This window comes from Drosophila teissieri, chromosome X (genome assembly GCF_016746235.2).
Source record: "Drosophila teissieri strain GT53w chromosome X, Prin_Dtei_1.1, whole genome shotgun sequence".
Classification (NCBI taxonomy): Eukaryota; Metazoa; Arthropoda; class Insecta; order Diptera; family Drosophilidae; genus Drosophila; species Drosophila teissieri.
In genome coordinates, this window is record NC_053034.1 from 17,770,263 (window position 1) to 17,789,419 (window position 19,157).

At 47.8% G+C, this 19,157-nt stretch overlaps 4 protein-coding genes across 12 annotated transcripts in view; 3 read left to right on the forward strand and 1 right to left on the reverse strand.

The window, feature by feature from the left end:
• The window catches only part of LOC122625074 (disks large homolog 1), a 58,160-nt gene extending 48,429 nt beyond the window's left edge, over positions 1 to 9,731 (forward strand). For 7 of the 8 annotated variants that reach the window (XM_043804947.1, XM_043804944.1, XM_043804941.1 and 4 more), the window contains 6 exons: positions 6,277 to 6,508; positions 6,575 to 7,862; positions 7,926 to 8,122; positions 8,488 to 8,619; positions 8,684 to 8,865; positions 8,934 to 9,731. In XM_043804947.1, the coding sequence (XP_043660882.1) occupies positions 6,277 to 6,508; positions 6,575 to 7,862; positions 7,926 to 8,122; positions 8,488 to 8,619; positions 8,684 to 8,865; positions 8,934 to 9,128 (2,226 nt within the window). In that variant the 3' untranslated portion in view covers positions 9,129 to 9,731. Of the gene's footprint in view, positions 1 to 1,226; positions 1,355 to 3,105; positions 3,598 to 6,276; positions 6,509 to 6,574; positions 7,863 to 7,925; positions 8,123 to 8,487; positions 8,620 to 8,683; positions 8,866 to 8,933 lie in introns of those variants that run through there. The other variant, XM_043804946.1, reaches the window with a different exon arrangement.
• Positions 9,732 to 11,340: 1,609 nt separating this feature from the next.
• LOC122623632 (formin-like protein 5) lies at positions 11,341 to 12,158 on the forward strand. Its single transcript, XM_043802894.1, has 2 exons — positions 11,341 to 11,581; positions 11,636 to 12,158. Exons 1-2 carry the CDS (start codon positions 11,467 to 11,469, stop codon positions 12,022 to 12,024), a joined length of 504 nt encoding a protein of 167 aa, XP_043658829.1. The 5' UTR covers positions 11,341 to 11,466; the 3' UTR covers positions 12,025 to 12,158.
• Positions 12,141 to 14,134, reverse strand: LOC122623631 (C-factor). Its single transcript, XM_043802893.1, has 3 exons — positions 13,696 to 14,134; positions 12,854 to 12,905; positions 12,141 to 12,801 (listed from the first exon to the last, which is right to left on the reverse strand). The coding sequence occupies exons 1-3, from the start codon at positions 13,819 to 13,821 to the stop codon at positions 12,236 to 12,238; spliced, it is 744 nt and encodes a 247-aa protein (XP_043658828.1). The 5' UTR covers positions 13,822 to 14,134; the 3' UTR covers positions 12,141 to 12,235.
• LOC122623630 (thioredoxin reductase 1, mitochondrial) lies at positions 13,255 to 18,756 on the forward strand. 2 transcript variants are annotated; one of them, XM_043802892.1, is made up of 4 exons: positions 13,255 to 13,467; positions 16,817 to 17,162; positions 17,229 to 17,455; positions 17,527 to 18,756. In XM_043802892.1, the coding sequence occupies exons 1-4, from the start codon at positions 13,452 to 13,454 to the stop codon at positions 18,411 to 18,413; spliced, it is 1,476 nt and encodes a 491-aa protein (XP_043658827.1). In that variant the 5' UTR covers positions 13,255 to 13,451; the 3' UTR covers positions 18,414 to 18,756. The 2 variants fall into 2 exon arrangements, with proteins under 2 accessions (XP_043658827.1, XP_043658826.1); XM_043802891.1 differs by lacking the exon at positions 13,255 to 13,467 and adding an exon at positions 14,352 to 14,809.
• Positions 18,757 to 19,157: the final 401 nt, after the last annotated feature.

A 19,157-nucleotide genomic window follows, 5' to 3' on the forward strand; every position in this document is an offset into this window, starting at 1 on the left:
GACATAGACAGAGCGATAGAAAAATAAATAGAGCGACAGAGACGGCAGAAGGAGAAGGGTGGAGAGGGGAGAGAGAGAGAGAGAACGAGACGAATTGGTGGCTAAAAAACACATTTGCTAAATGTAATTAATTGAAAACTGCAAAGCGACTAGTGCCATGCAGTTTGACAGCGATTGGACGGGTGGGGTGGGTGGAAAACAGCACACACTATCGAGTGTGAAAAGCGAGGGCGGTTGGGCGGTGGGCGGTGGGTGGTGATTATGGATGTAAGCTCATTAGGAGAACGAAGCCACAAATGGGGGAAGCAAAGGGGGGCAGTGGATAATGGAAACGCACATAAAATCTACCTTCATGCATTTGTGCGTACGGGGAAAAGTGAAAATCTAAACATCAACAGCTTACGAGAGATTTCGAAAGCCATTGAAATTCAAAAGATTAGCCCAAATTCCTTTATCGTGATTCATTATCGTAATAACAGTGAATCCATTATGAATATGGAATTTCTTGCTGAGCAAAATAATCCTTATCAAGGAATTGGTGCGATTACTGTTCGATTACAAGCGATATTTTCGATAATGCGGCACACAGGTGTTTTAGCGTATCTTTGAATCAGTGTCGTGCTTATGGTTCTGCATTATCGGCGCTTTGTAATTGGATCTCATTAACGCTACACCCTCTCACAGTTAATAGCCATTCTTATGGGATTTATCGTGTTTGACATTGTTATCGCGCTTTCGTTATCGCTATCGTAAATCTTGTATAAATAGAGTGTCCGACATTGTTTAAATTTAACCTGCTTGTTTGAGCTGCACTGCTGCTCTGTTTGTTTGCTGACCGAAGGGGGGTTGCTACTGTCGGTTGCCACAGGCGGTAGTTAGCACCCCCCACCCCCTTTTTAAGACCCCCCTTCAGCCCTGCCCCTGGCTGGGCATGTTCGCAAATTAGTTAAACATTCCATTTTTGCGCATTTGTCTCTCCAGGCCGGCTTAGCACATACATATACCATACGTATTTTTACCTGTGCTCTAGCTCTTCGCTCACCTGTTCTCCACTCGCTCTCTCTCGCTCGCTCCCCCTTGCATTTCTTCTGAGTAGAGACCCCCCCTGCCGTATATTCCACTGGCGCTGCCGACGCCTCTGCTCCGCTGCTGCTTCTGCCTACGTCGACGTCTTCTGGCGGCGCTGGTTTGTTATGATTTTCAGTTGGCGTTTTAGTTGTTTTTCTACGCGTTCTGCGATCGGCCGCAATTTTTTGTTGATTTTTTTCCACCAATCTTAACTATTTTTTTTCTGCGGGCCAAGTGCGTGACAACGAACGAACCGATAACCGATTAGATAAGGCCATATGCATACGTATGTCTACGACGAAAATTCCACCGTAAATGGATGCATTTCCCCAGGTGGAAGTGAATTCTTTTGTTTCGAAGTGCCGAGGTTTTAAAGGAACTGGCTTCGCCTTTTTTTGTGGCGTCAATTTGTTTGTTTGTTTGGTTCTTTTTTTCACGTGTGCGTGTGCTGATGTGTGTGTGTGTTGTGTGCAATGGGAGCCATGCAAATAAGGCGCGGCTCGCACAAAAACCGCCCATAGCTGGCGAAAATTCTGGGACCAAAAAGCACGTACCAGCCGGCCGCCACACGAACAACCATTTGCAAGTACCCCAAACGGCAGGCCAACAACACAGCATTCGACAGCATTTTATGGGCAGGCGGCAGCGGAAAAAACAGCTAAAACAGGCGTGGCAGTTGCAACCATAACGGAAAGTTGCTCGCGTAACCGCAAAAAGCGAGAAAACAAAAAAAAAACCAAAAAAAAAACACACACAGAAACGGAAAATATGTGAAATAAATGAAATATCCCGAAAAAAGTGGCAGACCTTATTGAAAAAAAGCTGGCTGCATAACGCAAACATGAACTGGTTACGAGCATAAAGAAGCTTTCAAACTGCCAGGCCAACAAGGCAAAGGATTTAACGTGCCAGTGTGCCCAGCATAAAAACTGGGCCAGCAATGTTACCAATTCAGATAGATACGCAACCTGCACCACAATGCACACATTCGCTGCAAAGGACATTCACACGAAGTGTGCCCAGAGCCTTGAGAACAGTGTTACCATGCCGCACTGCGATGATCGTCGCTGACTCATAAGCATTGCATTTTGCTAATATAATATGGAGTGTATGGAAGAAAGCATATAATTAAACAGCAAATTACTTTCATATGAAACCAGCAATGTGAAAGATGCGCATTACACATATGAATATGCATAATATATATCATTTATCTTTGTCATACTCCCACCAAGTGATTGCCCGTTCTGGACTTTGCTCTGACTCACGATCGAAGGCAACGGCAGAAAATACCTACGGCAGGCAGCTGAAAAATTTTAATATAAATGATAAACAGTTGAGGCGAACTGTTTTACTTTTTTCTCCACTTATTTGTTTTTAATTTTTTCTTTTTTTTTTTGCTGTTACCTTAAAGGTGTGTGAGTGTGAGTGTGCGAGTGCTTCTTATTGTTATTGATGTGCCAAGCGTAAATGCAGCGTCAACAGCAGCAGTGCGGCTCATTCCAGAGTTCAGGCACGTTGAATGCCGAATGCCGAATGCTGAATGCTGAGCGACGGCAGCAACAATAAAGTGAAAAAAATAACAATAACAATAACAAAAACAATAACAAAAAGCCCATAAATAAACAAATAAACAAATGTGTAAACGTAAATAGTTGTAAATTACACGAGCTGAAAGGAAAGCTGTTGCTTTGGCTGCTTTTGCTGCTGTGCTGGCGGTGCGTGTCTGGGCCAGAACTATTTCGACCATCTCAACTTTCGCTTTTTATGGCTTTTAATCCACTGCAGCAGCAGAAGCAGCAGAAGCAGCATAAGCAGCAGCAGCAGCATCAGCAGCAGTAACAGCAGCAACAGCAGCAATTCGAGTTGAAATGCGCATTAAGTTGCATTTCATTTGGAACACACAACTCACAATTCCCCATGCAAATTTATGCACTGCCCAGGTGTGGGCGTGGCCATTTGCATAGTTGCTGCTGCAGCATCTGGTGACAGTTTCCATTTTGGTTACCGTTTCGGTTTTGCTTTCGGTTTCGCTAGGAGAGATTGCCAGACAAAGATCGATGAAAGTGCAGCTCGAAAATGGTCGTGTCCACTTTGCACATAACGCTGGAGAACAACGGCAATGTTGCTGCCGGGCAGCCTGCAGTTGTTGCTGCTGCTGCTGCTGCTGCTGCTAATGTCGTTGGGGCGGCAACAACGCCCACCAAGTTTGCTGTGCTGTCGGCGCAGCAGGTGCAGCTGCAGCAGCAACAACTGCAGCAGCAGCACAACGAGAAGGAGAACCATATGAACAATAACAACAACAGCGACTATGGTGATATGAATGGCAATGGAGTTGGAACGGGAAACGCTGGCCATGGTGGTGGCTTGGGTGGACCGGGTTCTCTGTCGCCCCAATCCCCCGACCAATATGTCGGCTCACCTGTATCATCCGCTACCACTGCCACTGCCACGCCCCAGCGCACCGCCTCCGCCCTGCGTCGCGGCATTCAAATTCAGCGATCCTCGACGCGCTTGCGACAACAACAGGCAAGTCAATAGGTTACCTGCGTCATGGGAGGTACATAGTACATACATACATATCTCCACAAAAGCGCATACTGTACTCCTCATTAAATGCTTTTCAAGCAACTGCACTCATAAATACAAAAGTGTGGCCAGAGCCACAATGGAGGTGTGACCAAAGTGACATTTAAGGCTGGCTAAACTTATACTCGTCGGAAACTAAAGCGTACCATAAACTTAGGGAAAGTTTTACCTTAAGTACGTTTACGTTTTAAACCTCGAACTTTGCATATACCTGAATTTGATCAGATCTCACTGTAGCCCCGTGTATGCACCGTTGCCAGCGGCAACTGGCTTTATCTGCATAAATGCTAACGAAAGCACGGCGGCAGCAACAACAACCAGTTGACAACTTGGCTAACTGGCTGCCGAGCCATAAAAATTAGAAATAAAACGTAAAAGGCAAAAACAATTTACCTAAGCGATAGCTGAACTCTTGCGTTGTGTATGGAATTGCCACATACCCTTAGTTCCCACACAATGATAGGACGCAATGAGTATTGAGCATACCCCACGCCAGCCAGGGTATCGGCAGTAATATATTTTTAATTTCCCCGGTACGCGTATTTTTCAATATTTGTTATTTATTTATGCCGGCATTTGTTGGCAATGGCGATGGCGATGGCGATTGTGATGGTGATGGTGATGATGATGTCATGGCGTCGCCGTCGCCAATTGATATTGTCTTTGAAGTATGCCTTCTTTTATTATTTTCCACCTTTTTGTTTTGTTTCCATAATATTTTACAATGGCTCAAGGTGTTGCTGCTGGTGTAAGATGATTGATGGTCTCACCACAGGCAACATTTTTATTTATAGGATTTTTGCGAGCTACGCGTGGGAGTTGGCTCTGGGGTTTTAATTGCTTAGGCTGAAACTCAAATCCCTGAGCTGCAGCTGAACTTTCAGTGAATAGGAAAATGCACAGTATTGATTACACAAAGCAGTTTTCGTAGAATTACTTATCACAAGTACCAGAGCTCTCAAATTGCAGCACAAATAGGATTTTAGCTGGAATTTTCACCAAATACGCAGGCTTCAATGTCCTAAAGCAATCACAACAAAGAATGTTGTTCATTTCCTAAAGAATAGAAGCATACAATTGGTCAAAAAAGTTACAATAAAAGATGCATTTTCCTAAGTTCATTTACATTTCATATAAGTTACAAATTGCACAGTTTTGGAAGCGCTACAACTAGTGGCTGTCAAACCGTACTACTCCTACTTTTTTCCCCATTTTCTGCGATGCTGTGACTTTGAGCGATTTTTGTTTTGGTTCGGTTTCTGTTTCGCCTTTTTCTCTTTTGCCCAACTGCTGTCATCGTTTTTCATTCAGGTTTCAATGTTAAACTGAGTTTTGGTTCACATGGCGGTATTTCTCAGCCATTCCATTCCATTCGAAGCTCTTTGGACCTCCCAACCTCCCCTTGAAGAACTCGTGAATTTTGTGCTGATTCTCCTCCGTTCGGATTATGCAAGTTCAGCTGAATTCATTTTTTAGTGGCTTTGCATTGTTATTTTCCTCTTCTGTTCTGTTGCCTCTTCCGCCTTTTGGAATGCCGAGCGCCTTTCTGTTGTTATTCAATTAGGTTTTTTTTCCCCCCCTTCTTTCTATCATGTGGCCGTTCTGCTTTTTTGTGCTAAATATATGCATGTATTTTTGGTGGTAGTGGGAACTTTTGCGCTTCATTGTTGTCATCGATCTGAATTTATTCTCTTTGTTGGTCACGAAATCGGGAATCAATCACGTTTTCATAATTGTTGGCCCTGACAGTTTGGCAGCCACTGTGCTGGCTGACCATGCCCCCCTGCCATTAGATTTCCCATTTTTCACGCCCACGCCCACTTCCAAGACCGCCCCATTCCAAGACCGCCCCATTCCAATGAATGGCGAGCACTTAAGGGGCTTCCGCAACAATTGCAACAGTTACCGCCACCTCAGCTCCGCTTCTGTCCCCAGTTACCTTTGTCAACCCTTTACGCTCATTAACTCATCGCCAAGGCCCTCGACGGGATTTGCTTGGGTTTGCACAGTGGGCACCGTGGGCACGGTGGTCCACCCACCAGAACAGCCACCTGAGCTGGTCCGTTTCGGGGCTGCATTTGCCTCATTGATACCCTGCAAGTGGGTAGGGTATATACGCTGCAGTACTCTGTATATAAATCGAAGTCAATTAAGAATCTGTATTTTTAATGCCTCCCAAATTAGTTTGGAGACTTTTGCATATAAATTGGCTGATAAAATGCTTGCGTGCCAAGATTAACGATGTCTTTGAAATTTAAAGGGGAGTCCAAAAGAATGTATTTAAAATGCAAACTATTTACTAACATATTGGCACACATTCGAATGAAGTCACGTGATGTCTTGGAATACAGGGTGTCCGCCAAACTGAAAGCCCGTTCTTGTTTGTCTTCCTGGTGGAACTCAGGTGCCTCTGCTCGGGCGCCACTAATTAAATTAGCGATTGTGGTAAATGCGGATTAAGTGCGCCACTCAAGAGTCAACGCCCAGAGTTGCCGTCCCCAGTTGCGCACTCCAGCATTCCTGCTCTCCCACTTCCTTCCCTCCTTCCTCAAAATCCCAAAATGCACCCGCAATTGAAGGCATTCGGTAAATAACCATTCAATTTGATTCCGTCAACAGGAGCAACTGCGCCGACGACGCGAGGAGGAGGAGCGCATAGCGCAGCAAAATGAATTCCTGCGGAACAGTCTTCGTGGCTCCCGGAAGCTGAAGGCGCTCCAGGATACGGCCACGCCCGGAAAAGCGATTGCCCAGCAGCAGCAGCAGGCAACGCCGGCCACCCAGGTGGTTGGCGTGGAGAATGAGGCATATCTGCCCGACGAGGACCAGCCGCAGGCGGAACAGATTGATGGTGAGTACTCGACCCATCCTTTGCTGAATCTCCCCGCATCCTCTAATACTCTTCAATCCTCTTCAGGCTACGGCGAGCTGATAGCGGCCCTCACCCGCCTGCAAAACCAGCTGAGCAAGAGCGGATTGAGCACGCTGGCGGGTCGCGTTTCCGCTGCTCACAGTGTCCTGGCCAGCGCCAGTGTGGCCCATGTCCTGGCCGCTCGCACCGCTGTGCTCCAGCGACGGCGTTCCCGCGTCTCCGGGCCACTGCATCACAATGCCCTGGGATTGCAGAAGGACATTGTGGAGCTGCTAACGCAATCGAATACAGCGGCGGCCATCGAGCTGGGCAACCTGCTGACCAGCCATGAAATGGAGGGTCTCCTCCTGGCCCACGATCGCATTGCCAATCACACGGATGGCACGCCCTCGCCCACACCCACGCCCACTCCGGCCATTGGAGCGGCGACGGGATCCACAATCAGCAGTCCGGTGGCTGGACCCAAGAGAAACCTAGGCATGGTGGTGCCGCCGCCCGTGGTGCCACCGCCACTGGCGCAACGTGGAGCAATGCCGCTGCCGCGCGGGGAGTCGCCACCACCGGTTCCCATGCCACCACTGGCCACAATACCCATGTCCATGCCCGTCAATCTGCCAATGAGTGCGTGCTTTGGCACGCTAAACGACCAGAACGACAACATCCGGATCATCCAAATCGAGAAGTCCACGGAGCCGCTGGGCGCCACGGTGCGCAACGAGGGTGAGGCGGTGGTCATCGGCCGGATTGTGCGTGGTGGTGCGGCGGAGAAGTCGGGACTGCTGCACGAGGGCGACGAGATCCTGGAGGTCAACGGTCAGGAGTTGCGCGGCAAGACGGTGAACGAGGTGTGCGCCCTATTGGGCGCCATGCAGGGCACCCTGACCTTCCTGATCGTCCCAGCGGGCAGTCCACCGTCCGGCGGCGTGATGGGCGGCACTACGGGCAGCCAACTGGCCGGATTGGGTGTTGCACACCGCGACACCGCCGTGTTGCACGTGCGGGCGCACTTCGACTACGATCCGGAGGACGATCTGTATATACCCTGTCGGGAGCTGGGCATCAGCTTCCAGAAGGGCGATGTGCTGCACGTGATCAGCCGCGAGGATCCCAACTGGTGGCAGGCGTATCGCGAGGGCGAGGAGGACCAGACGCTGGCCGGTCTTATTCCTAGTCAGTCGTTCCAGCATCAGCGCGAGACCATGAAGCTGGCCATTGCGGAGGAGGCGGGACTGGCGCGATCCCGCGGCAAGGACGGATCGGGCAGCAAAGGAGCCACGCTCCTATGTGCGCGCAAGGGTCGCAAAAAGAAGAAGAAGGCCAGCTCCGAGGCGGGGTAAGCATATTTATTCTTCTCGAGTGGAATTTTACATTAAGACACTTCATTTTTTAATTGCAGATATCCCTTGTACGCCACCACGGCGCCGGATGAAACAGATCCGGAGGAGATACTCACCTACGAGGAGGTGGCTTTGTACTATCCCCGCGCTACCCACAAGCGGCCCATCGTCCTCATCGGCCCGCCCAACATTGGAAGACATGAGTTGCGCCAACGCCTGATGGCCGACTCGGAGCGTTTCTCCGCCGCAGTGCCACGTAAGTGCAGACCCCGATCCTGTTCATCCTCAAATTCGAGAAGCAAGTTGCTATTACTTTAAGAGCGTTGTAAACGGAGCAGGACTGCTGCATCGTCTACAGCCAGCTTTCAATGGGCCGTCTTTAATGTCTGTCTCTCTTCCGCCGGGCAGTCTTCTATTTGCTGGAGGAGCGGCTCAAGCCGGCCAAGATCAAGGCTCAGGTCAAGGGTAAAGGGCTGCGCTTCAGAGCCACCGAATCCCAGAGCCATTGCTAGACATAGGTCACCTAACCGCCACACCCCACACAACGTACACCAAACCCATACCTTGAAATGTACTTTTTAAATACTCTTAGTAATCCTTGTGCTTTGCCATCTTCCGCAGACACATCACGAGCCCGCAGGGAGGGCGAAGTGCCCGGAGTGGACTACCACTTCATCACGCGACAAGCCTTCGAGGCGGATATTTTGGCGCGCCGCTTTGTGGAGCACGGTGAATACGAGAAGGCCTACTACGGTGAGTTAAATTGCACATAATGGCGATTGACTGTTGGCTAATGTGTTTCTCTTATCCCCCACAGGCACATCACTGGAGGCCATACGCACGGTGGTGGCCAGCGGCAAGATCTGTGTGCTCAACCTGCATCCGCAGAGCCTCAAGCTGCTGCGCGCCTCTGACCTCAAGCCGTACGTGGTGCTGGTGGCGCCGCCCAGCTTGGACAAGCTGCGCCAAAAGAAGCTGCGCAACGGCGAACCCTTCAAGGTGCGTTATAGAGAACTTCAACTGCAACCAAAACATAACCTAACATCCTATCTGTTGTATTTAACCAGGAGGAAGAGCTCAAAGACATCATTGCCACGGCCAGGGATATGGAGGCCCGCTGGGGTCACCTATTCGACATGATCATCATCAACAACGACACGGAGCGCGCCTACCACCAACTGCTGGCCGAGATCAACTCGCTGGAGCGCGAGCCCCAATGGGTGCCCGCCCAGTGGGTGCACAACAATCGCGACGAGTCATAATGGGGTCTTCAGCACCCCCTCCCACTGCACTACCACCTTCCCTAGGATCCACCACCCACGAAATGAATACCAATCCCCAAAACTCTTTGTAAATACAATTTTCAATTGAGCCATGAAGCGGAGAGCAGGATCGATTCCAGTCCAGTAGTTCGGTTTGCCTGCCGATGCGATAAATCCCTACCCCTCCAATATTATATATAAATATATATATTTATACTATTCGTTGCATATGTGCATTTTAGTCTTAGAGAGAAAGAGTTTTTATTGTGTGTATTCCCTGTTTTAAAAGCATTCCAACCTCTTTATGTATGTTCACAAAATTTGTTGTTCGATGAACCGATTTCGGGAATGCCACAGAGGACTGGTAACTGAAATCAGTGATTTTGGAATCCAATTGCTTCTTGTGGCATTTCCGCTTTTTTTTTTACCACTACCACTAACTTATATATTGTAAAAGTATGTTTTTTTTTTGTATTTAAATTAAGCTTGGACACTTCCTTAATTTCAAAGGGCAAATTGAAATTGTAAAATAACGAATCAGCAAAGGAAGGCCAGAATCGATATGATAGTACCCTAGTACCCAATAAAATGTGTAATAATACCCATAAGCGACTCCGAATGTTAACAGAGCCAGAACAATCCGTAGGCAGCTGTGCGAGGGGAGATCGATCCGACGGATGTAGATTCATATTCAGATTCAGATTCAAATTCAGCTGCAGAAGCAGAATCAGAAAATGACAGAGATACCGAATCAGAAGCAGATACTGATACAGATACAGATGCAAGTGTTGCAATTACGTAATCTATTTACTTTATAAAATATATACTATACGGATATACATACACATAAATTATAAATCGAAGCGTACTTAATACAATTAATTTTTAACAAAACGAATGCAAGAGCAAAGTGAAAAATAAAATAAAAAACCGTTCATAAGAGAGAAACAACAAAATCAGTAAGTCATTGCCAAAAAACACAAAAAAAAAAAGAATTAAATAAATGGGAGTTAGATGAGGAGAGTTAGGAGAATCACTTAGAAAAACCACTCCACGAGCGAAATTGTTAAAAACAAAAACGGAAACGGAAAAACAAAATATTTAGCCAACTTTAAGCACTGTAAGATAATGGAAAACCCAATAAACGAATGCAAACAGTAAGCCGGCAAGAAAATGAATTAGGCTAAGGTATCCGAAACAGAAACAGAAACAAAAACAAAAGCGATAAACAAAAACCGAAAAACAAAGTAATTCCCAAGTAAATGTTGTTGTAATTAATTATTTAAACCAATTCGTCTAGTGAACAGGGAGGGCGGCAGATCCAGTTGGTTTCAACTCCAACCACAACTAACTAACTAGATATACCGTGCATATAGAGATCTATACAAATTCCATTGAGCGAGCGCAGCTGAAACGAGAAACCAGAAACCAGAATTTTATATTAAAAGAAATGTGGGTCAAGTAAAATAGCAAACTATGTTACGCAATGTTAAACACTTGAAAGATTCTAAAAGCGAATGATATCTAATATACCTTAAAATCTACATATACGGTCCCTGTTGCCAGTTCCATTTCGATCCATAAGCTGGGACTGGATATTCCAGATTATGCCCGTATCCTTTGAGTCCTCGAGATCTTATCTTTGGTGGATTACTAATGGATACCGCGTAGAACTTGAATTGAAATCGGAATTGGAATTGGTAGCGGGGCGAATAATAATAAAATTCAAAAAACAATTTTTTTTTTGTAGTCCACAAGGTATAAAAAATGTGTGTGCAGTAAATCTGTTTAAGTTTTTATTTATGTATGTGTGTGGTGTAGCAAAACTAAACTAAATACGAAGGAAATACCTAAAGAAAAACAAAGCGGATTGCAAAATAGGCACGGTTTAATAGCCATTGTACGAAATTAACGACATTTATGAGTAACCCTAACGCAAAAATGCGGACAAAGTCAGATGAAATAACAATATTAATAATAATAAAAAAAATCGACAAACCAAGAAAAATAAACTTGAGACGGCGTTTTTCTGGGTAGAAGGCTAATCAAATTAAATGGAAAAATAGTTATGAAAATTAAATGAAAAAATGGAGAACATGATATCATACTTATGGGTTCCAGTTTTTTTAGTTTTGAAAAAATGCGGGTTTTCCCTAAAACTTATCTGGCACCACCGATAGGTTTCGATAGATTAAATCGGAGATATCGATGTAGTGCAGGCCCGATAAGTTTAGGCAAATGAAAGTCTTGTTTTTGTTTAAGTGAAGCTACAATTGTGTTGCTTCCGTTGGCCGTATCCAGCTGTGGGAAAGGAGCTTCAGACTCAAAATAGATCATCATGGGCCCAACACCGCCGCTGCCTGCCACCAATAGCATTAGCCAACAGCAGACGACAACCGCTCCACCGCCACCGCCAACGGGGCAGATCATAGCGCCATCGGGAGCCTTTCCAGGTGAGGTTATTGCACTTTCAAACCGGGCTATGGCTGATCTCTTCCATCGCGCAGGCTCCCTGACTCCCGGCTGGAATGACCCGCCACCCATTTCGGCGGATTCCATGAGCTGCAACTCGAACAATCGTCGTCCACGCCTCGATCTTCGCAAGCGTGTGGCCCACCCACTGGACGGCAACTCCTCTAGTGTCCAGCTGGGTCAGCCACAACCACCAATACCTACAGCACCAGAGGCATTCGCGCCGCGTCCCGTGGCCATGGTAACACCGCATCGCCAGATTCCCTATCCGGATCCCAACAACCCGCCGGCCGGAGGAACGGATGCGGGCGGATTCGGAGCGGGACCGAATACCAATGCCGTGCGCCTGCCACCATTGGCCCAGAGCATCAGCATCGATCCATCCAGGGTGCCGGTGGCCATGGTACCTCCAAGACAGAAATAGCATGTAGTTATCGCCAATTCAGGGCCTAGGCTAAGGAACCCGAAATTTATGTGTTCTCTGGCGGGCTGGAAAATCCATTATTTTTCTATGTAAACCATTTAAGACACCTCACGAAATACAATCGGAAATGCAAATGGCTTAAGAGTCCAGTTTATTCAACAACAATTAACAAACAGAAACAAAATGCAGCTTAAAAAAGCACTGTCATAGTTCACCAGGCCAGCGGAGTGCCATCGTAGTTAATAAAGCCGCCGTTCTGTTTCTCGCTGAGCTTGCTGATGGTCTGCACAATTTGGCCCGTACTGGTGGGCACGTCCAAGGGGGCACTGGAGCCACCCATGTCGGTTTTCACCCAGCCAGGATGCAGACTAACGCACATGATGCGCTGCGGATACAGATCGACGCTCAGCGACTTGGTGGCCGCATTCAAGGCCGACTTGGACGTGCGATATGCGTACATTCCGCCGTCCGTGTTGCCCTGAATGGAGCCAAGGATCGAGGACATGTTGATAATGGCGGCACGGCCCACGCCCATCGGTTGTGATTCGTTCGCTTTGGCCGCCTTCTTTAGGAGCGGCAGACACGCCTTGGCCAGCATTATTGGCACCACCGTGTTGGTCTGCAGGGTGTCCAGCAGCTCCTGCGAGCGGACGGCCGTTATCCTGGCTGATTTGGGGGCTATGCCGGCATTGTTGAAGAGCACATTGAGGCCTTGGTCCTTGGTCACGCCCTCGATGTCGGCGATAAGCTTGTCATAGGCATCGAAATTCCTTAAATCTGCAAATATTTATGGAATGAGAAGTTACAGTTGATAAAACAGATCGCTTACCAATCTCAAGGATGTGGATGTTCGAGTGTTTCTTGGCCAGATCATCCAGCTCCTGAAAGTCAAAGTGTTGAAATAAGCTAATTTTTAGGGAATTAATATGCAAGTATTTATAAAAAAGCTTATAAAAATAGCATTGATAAAGTTATGGACTTGAGAAGTTCCGTTTTGAATCATTTTTATGTAGTTCATATTTTCCAATTTTTACAAGTGATACATTAAGAAAATTTAACAAAATCGTTTAAAATTTAGAGACAAACTTTGTATTTCATGGGAGTTTAAATGCGCGCCCAACCAACGCGTTAGTGCAAAAAAGAAACATACGATTGACGATAAATACTGCTAGTGTGCCCATACTGTTCGCCCAGCAATCGACGTGCCGCCTATCGACGTCTCCCTTTCGCTCGCTCGTACGAAAGTACAAAAGCGATTGCAAAAGTTAGCTCCGCTTATTCGTATCGTGCTTTCGCGAGTGCCGAGAGCCGCTAAAACACGCTCAGCAGTTTTATATTTCCGCTGCGACAACAACAACATTCACTACCCGCCGTTGATCCTTGTTTTCAGTCTGATTTACCTGGAGAAGCTACCAACAAGCAAAATAATGGCGCCCGTGCAAGGTGAGTTTTATATTTACAGTTAATTTGCAATTCGATTCCGATGGAGGCATTTAAATTATGCATGCTCATTTCGATGATTAAAAAGTGGTTTTAGTAATAGTGGTTCTTGTGAATTGTTCGCGTAGTTTCTGTAGTTTCTACTGGCCGTTGTGACTCACCGGTTTCGTTGGCTTACTGAATTGTCTTCATAGAGAGACAAGATGAAAAAGAAAAGAAAACACCTCTCACCTTTGCCTGCTCGCGATTCCGGCAGGTGGTAAATAGATGCTGCGGCGGCTGTGGAAGATTGAGCAGCGCCTTGACCAGGCCTAGACCCAATCCTCGATTGCAGCCGGTTATTAGGATGGAGTTCATGTTTTTTCCGAAGATCTGCGATCGAGTTGCTCAAAATCTTATCGCGTCGTACTTGAGATAAAACCAATAAAGGGCGGCACTACTATACAGGTTCCGTCTGTTCTGAGGATTTCACCAGACCCGCAGCCAGATCTCTCCGTGCTTATCAATCGACTTTATTGCCGTAACACAAGCGTGAAAATAATGAAATGTTGAAAAAAAAAAGTTTGACGGCCGGCTGTTCCGTCCGGCCAGCAGTGTTGCCAACCATCCGCGAGTTATCGATACACTAGCGCATTGCCAAACGTGCATTTCGCACATTTCCAATTGGCATAGGGCAGAACAACTGTTGCCTGCCAGCTATGTGCGTTCTAGCCCCAAATGGAATCTCGCATTCCAATGGATGCTCCCTCTTTGCATTTTCCTTTGCCCCAAACATTCGCATTTGCAGCGCGCGCTGTCGCGCCATCTCTTTTCCACTCTGCTTCTGTTACGTAGCCGTTTATCGGCGCCTCTGCCTGCCCACCGCTTTCGCAGCATTCCCTTCCCAACCAGCGACGTGTTTGTGTTGTGTGTTCCGCCGTCATTTTTCTGCGCCCTTTTCGCGAATAGTTTCGTTTCGCTTCCAGCTGGAAGAGTGAAACGCGAAACGGTGAAGGCGAACGGCCAACAAGCAACAAGATGAACTTGTGCAACTCGAGATTCTCCGTTACATTCGTACGGCAGTGCTCGACGATTTTAACGTCTCCTTCTGCTGGCATTCTACAAAACAGATGCTTACTGACAACAAAGGTCCCCAATTGGATTTCCAGTAGTCTCAGCTGTGTCCAGCAGACGTTCCAGCGAACGATGAACTCGGGACAGCGAGGATCACGCGACAGCACTGGAGCTCCCGGTGCGGGTGCTTCTGGTGGATCCGGTGGCGGTGCACCGCCACCCTTCCAGCATCCACATTGCGACAGGACGGCGATGTACGCGCAACCGGTGCGAAAGATGAGCACCAAAGGAGGTGAGCGTCGATATCGATTGATACTCTCACTAGATCTTCGCTGCCGCCGCCGGTTGGCAACGCGGTCGATTGTCGCGGTTTTCTTGCTTGTTGTTTTTTCTGGGCCTTCTTGTGTTTAACCGACGCCATTATGCAATAACCGTTAGTTGCCTGGCCAAAAAGTCCATTACTCTGCTCTTATTACCTGGCTTATCGGGTTTCTGCGGCACGTATTCGCCAAGGGTTTATATGCTCGCCCGGCATTTGCCGCCTCACACTTGCACCGTCATCGTCAATCGTCATCGCGCACCCGCTCCAACTGGAATTGTACAGTCGGGGTCGCACGAAGAGCACTCGAAATTCGTATCATGCTGAAGTACATGATCTGCGCCATCGTTGTGGGCGCCAAAAAGAGCACATCCTCTAAGTATAATGGTCAACAAAGTTCTCAAAAACGCGTATAAATACTCTCCCAGTTGAGACGTATAAATGAATGATGGATTTAGCATAAAACCCATTAGTCATTTATAGATTAAATCATTACATTCTTTACTTAAGTCCCAAAACAAAATAATTTTTTAATTTCATTGCTATCAGACAATCCCTTAATTTATAGGGGATATATATTTATTTAGTCACTTGTATTGACATTTTGCCTGCAGCTGGTTAAAATCGAATATCTATTTAAATGACTCTAAACGTATGTGAGGTTTTAATTAACTATGTATATAATATATTATTATATACTTAAATCGCACATTCCAAGTTCAAGTTTTCTTGTTAAATGCATAATTAATGCATAATCGATCTTCGTGTGCGCTTCTATTTCTGAAAACAATTTACTTGTAGGGAAATTTACATGTAGATATTGCATATTATGATTTCAAATGGCAATTGGGGGTATAATAGGTTTCTCTATAGTATTGTGAATTTCGTCGAGCAAATAACCCTTTGCGGAATGTTCGAGAATCGCTTTATGGTGATGATGATGGTGATGATTTCACCATGTTATCCGGCTGCATTTCACTTATCTGTGTTTTGTATTTAGTATCTGTCGTATCGCCGCTCAACAAGCCAACAACGTCTTTGATCTTTCATCATCATTGCTGTGCTGCGTCATCACCACTTCATGCCGCAATTGATTGCAGTGTGACGACAACAATTGTTATTCGCATTCGAGCTCGTATGTGGGCACCCGATTTCCCCTGTTCCTGGCCAGGATTGGTATGCCATCCGATAAGGGCCAACTGTGTGCGGTGTTGCCAACTAGTTTTGGGGCGTAACCATGACAAAGTCCGGCGGGTCAAAGCAAACCGAATGGGGCGTGGGTGGACGGACGGGGGGCGTGGCCAGGCGTGGCTTGGTGTGTGGCGATGTCGCTAGATGATTGCTCCACTTTGATTCGAACTCCCTGACCCAGTGGCATGTGGCATTTGGCACCACTATCGCTACCTGGCATCTGAAGCCGAGGAGCTCGACGGGATTGCACGGTGCAGATTACGGATTGCAGGAGGCCACTCAGTCTTGGTTGCGCGCTTCTTCGGTCTGGATGCATCTGTTCGAATTCATACCGGCTTCCCAGTTGGTCGAGGGTGAACCACGCCACCGGAGGAGCATCTACCGATCCGCCTATCTGGACATTCGACTGCGCGAGGAGTCCACCAAAGGCAGGCGGGGATTACCCATAGGCAGGATCATGAGTGAAGCTAGAGAGGAACTTGAGTAGTTGAAAGCACATGGCTAATTGATATCATTACTTATCACTGATAAGGATTTTCAACTAATCTAGATACTGGTTAGGCACAATAGCAGACCATGCCAAAACAACATGGTTGTTGATGTTCCTATCGGTGATAAGTGTGCAAGAATACAAGGTGATTTAGCCGTGTTACGATTAGATTTCCTGACGGCTCCGCATGTTCTATGGCCTCTTGACCTCTTAACCTGTTTAAAATCCAGTTTCGACAGTAGATTACATAGTTTTATAGATAAATTAATAACCAAACGAAACCGTGTCTTCTCCTCCAGGATCTTACGACTACGACCTTATTGTGATTGGAGGCGGATCAGCTGGCCTGGCCTGCGCCAAGGAGGCGGTGCTCAATGGAGCCCGTGTGGCCTGTCTAGATTACGTCAAGCCCACGCCCACTCTGGGCACCAAGTGGGGCGTTGGCGGCACCTGCGTGAACGTGGGCTGCATTCCCAAGAAGCTGATGCACCAGGCCTCGCTCCTGGGCGAGGCTGTCCACGAGGCGGCCGCCTACGGCTGGAACGTGGACGACAAGATCAAGCCAGACTGGAACAAGCTGGTGCAGTCCGTACAGAACCACATCAAGTCCGTCAACTGGGTGACCCGTGTGGATCTGCGCGACAAGTAAGTGTGACTATATGGCTTCCGCTCGAGAATCCTCACTAATTATAACGTTCTGGTCGCCCTCAGGAAAGTGGAGTACATCAATGGACTGGGCTCCTTCGTGGACTCGCACACCCTGCTGGCCAAGCTAAAGAGCGGCGATCGCACAATCACCGCCCAGACTTTCGTCATTGCTGTTGGCGGCCGACCACGCTACCCGGATATTCCCGGTGCTGTGGAGTACGGCATCACCAGCGATGATCTGTTCAGTTTGGACCGCGAGCCCGGCAAGACCTTGGTGGTGGGAGCTGGCTGTAAGTGTCGACGTAAATCTGCTCACATAAAATTGATGAATAACCCATTCGGTTTCCCCTCTTTCACGCAGACATTGGCTTGGAGTGCGCTGGATTCCTGAAGGGTCTCGGCTACGAGCCTACTGTGATGGTGCGTTCTATTGTGCTGCGTGGCTTTGACCAGCAGATGGCTGAGCTGGTGGCAGCCTCGATGGAGGAGCGCGGTATTCCCTTCCTGCGCAAATCGGTGCCGCTGTCTGTGGAAAAGCAGGATGATGGCAAGCTGCTCGTGAAGTACAAGAACGCGGAGACCGGCGAGGAGGCCGAGGATGTCTTCGACACCGTTCTGTGGGCCATCGGCCGCAAGGGTCTGGTCGACGATCTGAACCTGCCCAATGCCGGCGTGACTGTGCAGAAGGACAAGATTCCAGTGGACTCGCAGGAGGCCACCAATGTGGCGAACATCTACGCCGTTGGCGACATCATCTACGGCAAGCCTGAGCTGACGCCCGTCGCCGTTCTGGCTGGTCGTCTGCTGGCCCGCCGCCTGTACGGCGGAGCTACTCAGCGCATGGACTACAAGGATGTGGCCACCACCGTTTTCACGCCTCTGGAGTACGCCTGCGTTGGCCTGAGCGAGGAGGATGCCGTCAAGGAGTACGGAGCCGATGAGATCGAGGTGTTCCATGGTTACTACAAGCCCACGGAGTTCTTCATTCCCCAGAAGAGCGTGCGCTATTGCTACTTGAAGGCTGTCGCTGAGCGCCATGGCGACCAGCGCGTCTATGGACTGCACTACATTGGCCCTGTGGCCGGTGAGGTGATCCAGGGATTCGCTGCCGCCCTTAAGTCTGGCCTGACTATTAACACGCTCATCAACACCGTGGGCATCCATCCCACGACCGCCGAGGAGTTCACCCGGCTGGCCATCACCAAGCGCTCCGGACTGGACCCCACGCCGGCCAGCTGCTGCAGCTAAAGCGGGAACGCAGCTCAGCCGCATGGGACGCGTCGAAGCCGCCTCCTCCACCCGAATCCACCCGTAGATGAATGGTTGTTGTCGCGGCCCAGCGATCGAAGAGTTCAATAGTTCCGTTTAGTTTCCACAATTAACACCCACACAATAGCTCTGCGCAAGGGAGGGGCACTGGGCAGCGATGGCGGGTGGAACGACACCAGTGGAACTCCCCGCGCGACCAGCCCAACCCACGACTGCTGCGCCGCCGACATGCACTCAAAATTTTGAATTTGTTTGAACCTATGAAATTAACTATGAAATCCCCTAAATGTACGGTTGAAAAATATAATTTTTCACCAACAAACCCGAGTCTTTTATTATTGTTCTTGATCAAAGGATTTCTGTTCTTTACAGTTTCTAAAATTCCTTGACCTTTTCCCCTTCCTCCACCTTTTAAATCATACTGTCAATCAGTTAAGTTGGCGTACCTTCATTAGCCATGCAAATGGCTTGACTCGACGTGGCTGAATCGATTTCGTCTGCAAGTCTGTCAACTTGTTAGCCACCAGGCTAATTGCTAATGTGGCATTGTTGGGGGAATCTCGACCCTGAAGGGCTATTAATCAGCGAAGAATGATGGCACCCTGGAGATTTATCAGTGGATCGTGCACACAATAAATAGTACTTTAGCTTTCAAAATTAAAAAAGTGCGTGGGAAAGCGTAATAAAAGTGGAAAAAGGCGATAAGGCTTGAGTTTATGACCT

Excerpts from the sequence above, each read along its gene's own strand:
- LOC122623632 (XM_043802894.1), top strand. The coding sequence starts at position 11,467 with ATGGGCCCAACACCGCCGCTGCCTGCCACCAATAGCATTAGCCAACAG. Across the intron at positions 11,582-11,635 it reads GCCATCGGGAGCCTTTCCAG|GCTCCCTGACTCCCGGCTGG; the intron begins GTGAGGTTATTG and ends TCCATCGCGCAG.
- LOC122623631 (XM_043802893.1), bottom strand. The coding sequence starts at position 13,821 with ATGAACTCCATCCTAATAACCGGCTGCAATCGAGGATTGGGTCTAGGC. Across the intron at positions 12,906-13,695 it reads GGAATCGCGAGCAGGCAAAG|GAGCTGGATGATCTGGCCAA; the intron begins GTGAGAGGTGTT and ends TTTGACTTTCAG. Across the intron at positions 12,802-12,853 it reads CATCCACATCCTTGAGATTG|ATTTAAGGAATTTCGATGCC; the intron begins GTAAGCGATCTG and ends AAATATTTGCAG.
- LOC122623630 (XM_043802891.1), top strand. The coding sequence starts at position 14,482 with ATGAACTTGTGCAACTCGAGATTCTCCGTTACATTCGTACGGCAGTGC. Across the intron at positions 17,163-17,228 it reads CGTGTGGATCTGCGCGACAA|GAAAGTGGAGTACATCAATG; the intron begins GTAAGTGTGACT and ends GGTCGCCCTCAG. Across the intron at positions 17,456-17,526 it reads CTTGGTGGTGGGAGCTGGCT|ACATTGGCTTGGAGTGCGCT; the intron begins GTAAGTGTCGAC and ends TCTTTCACGCAG.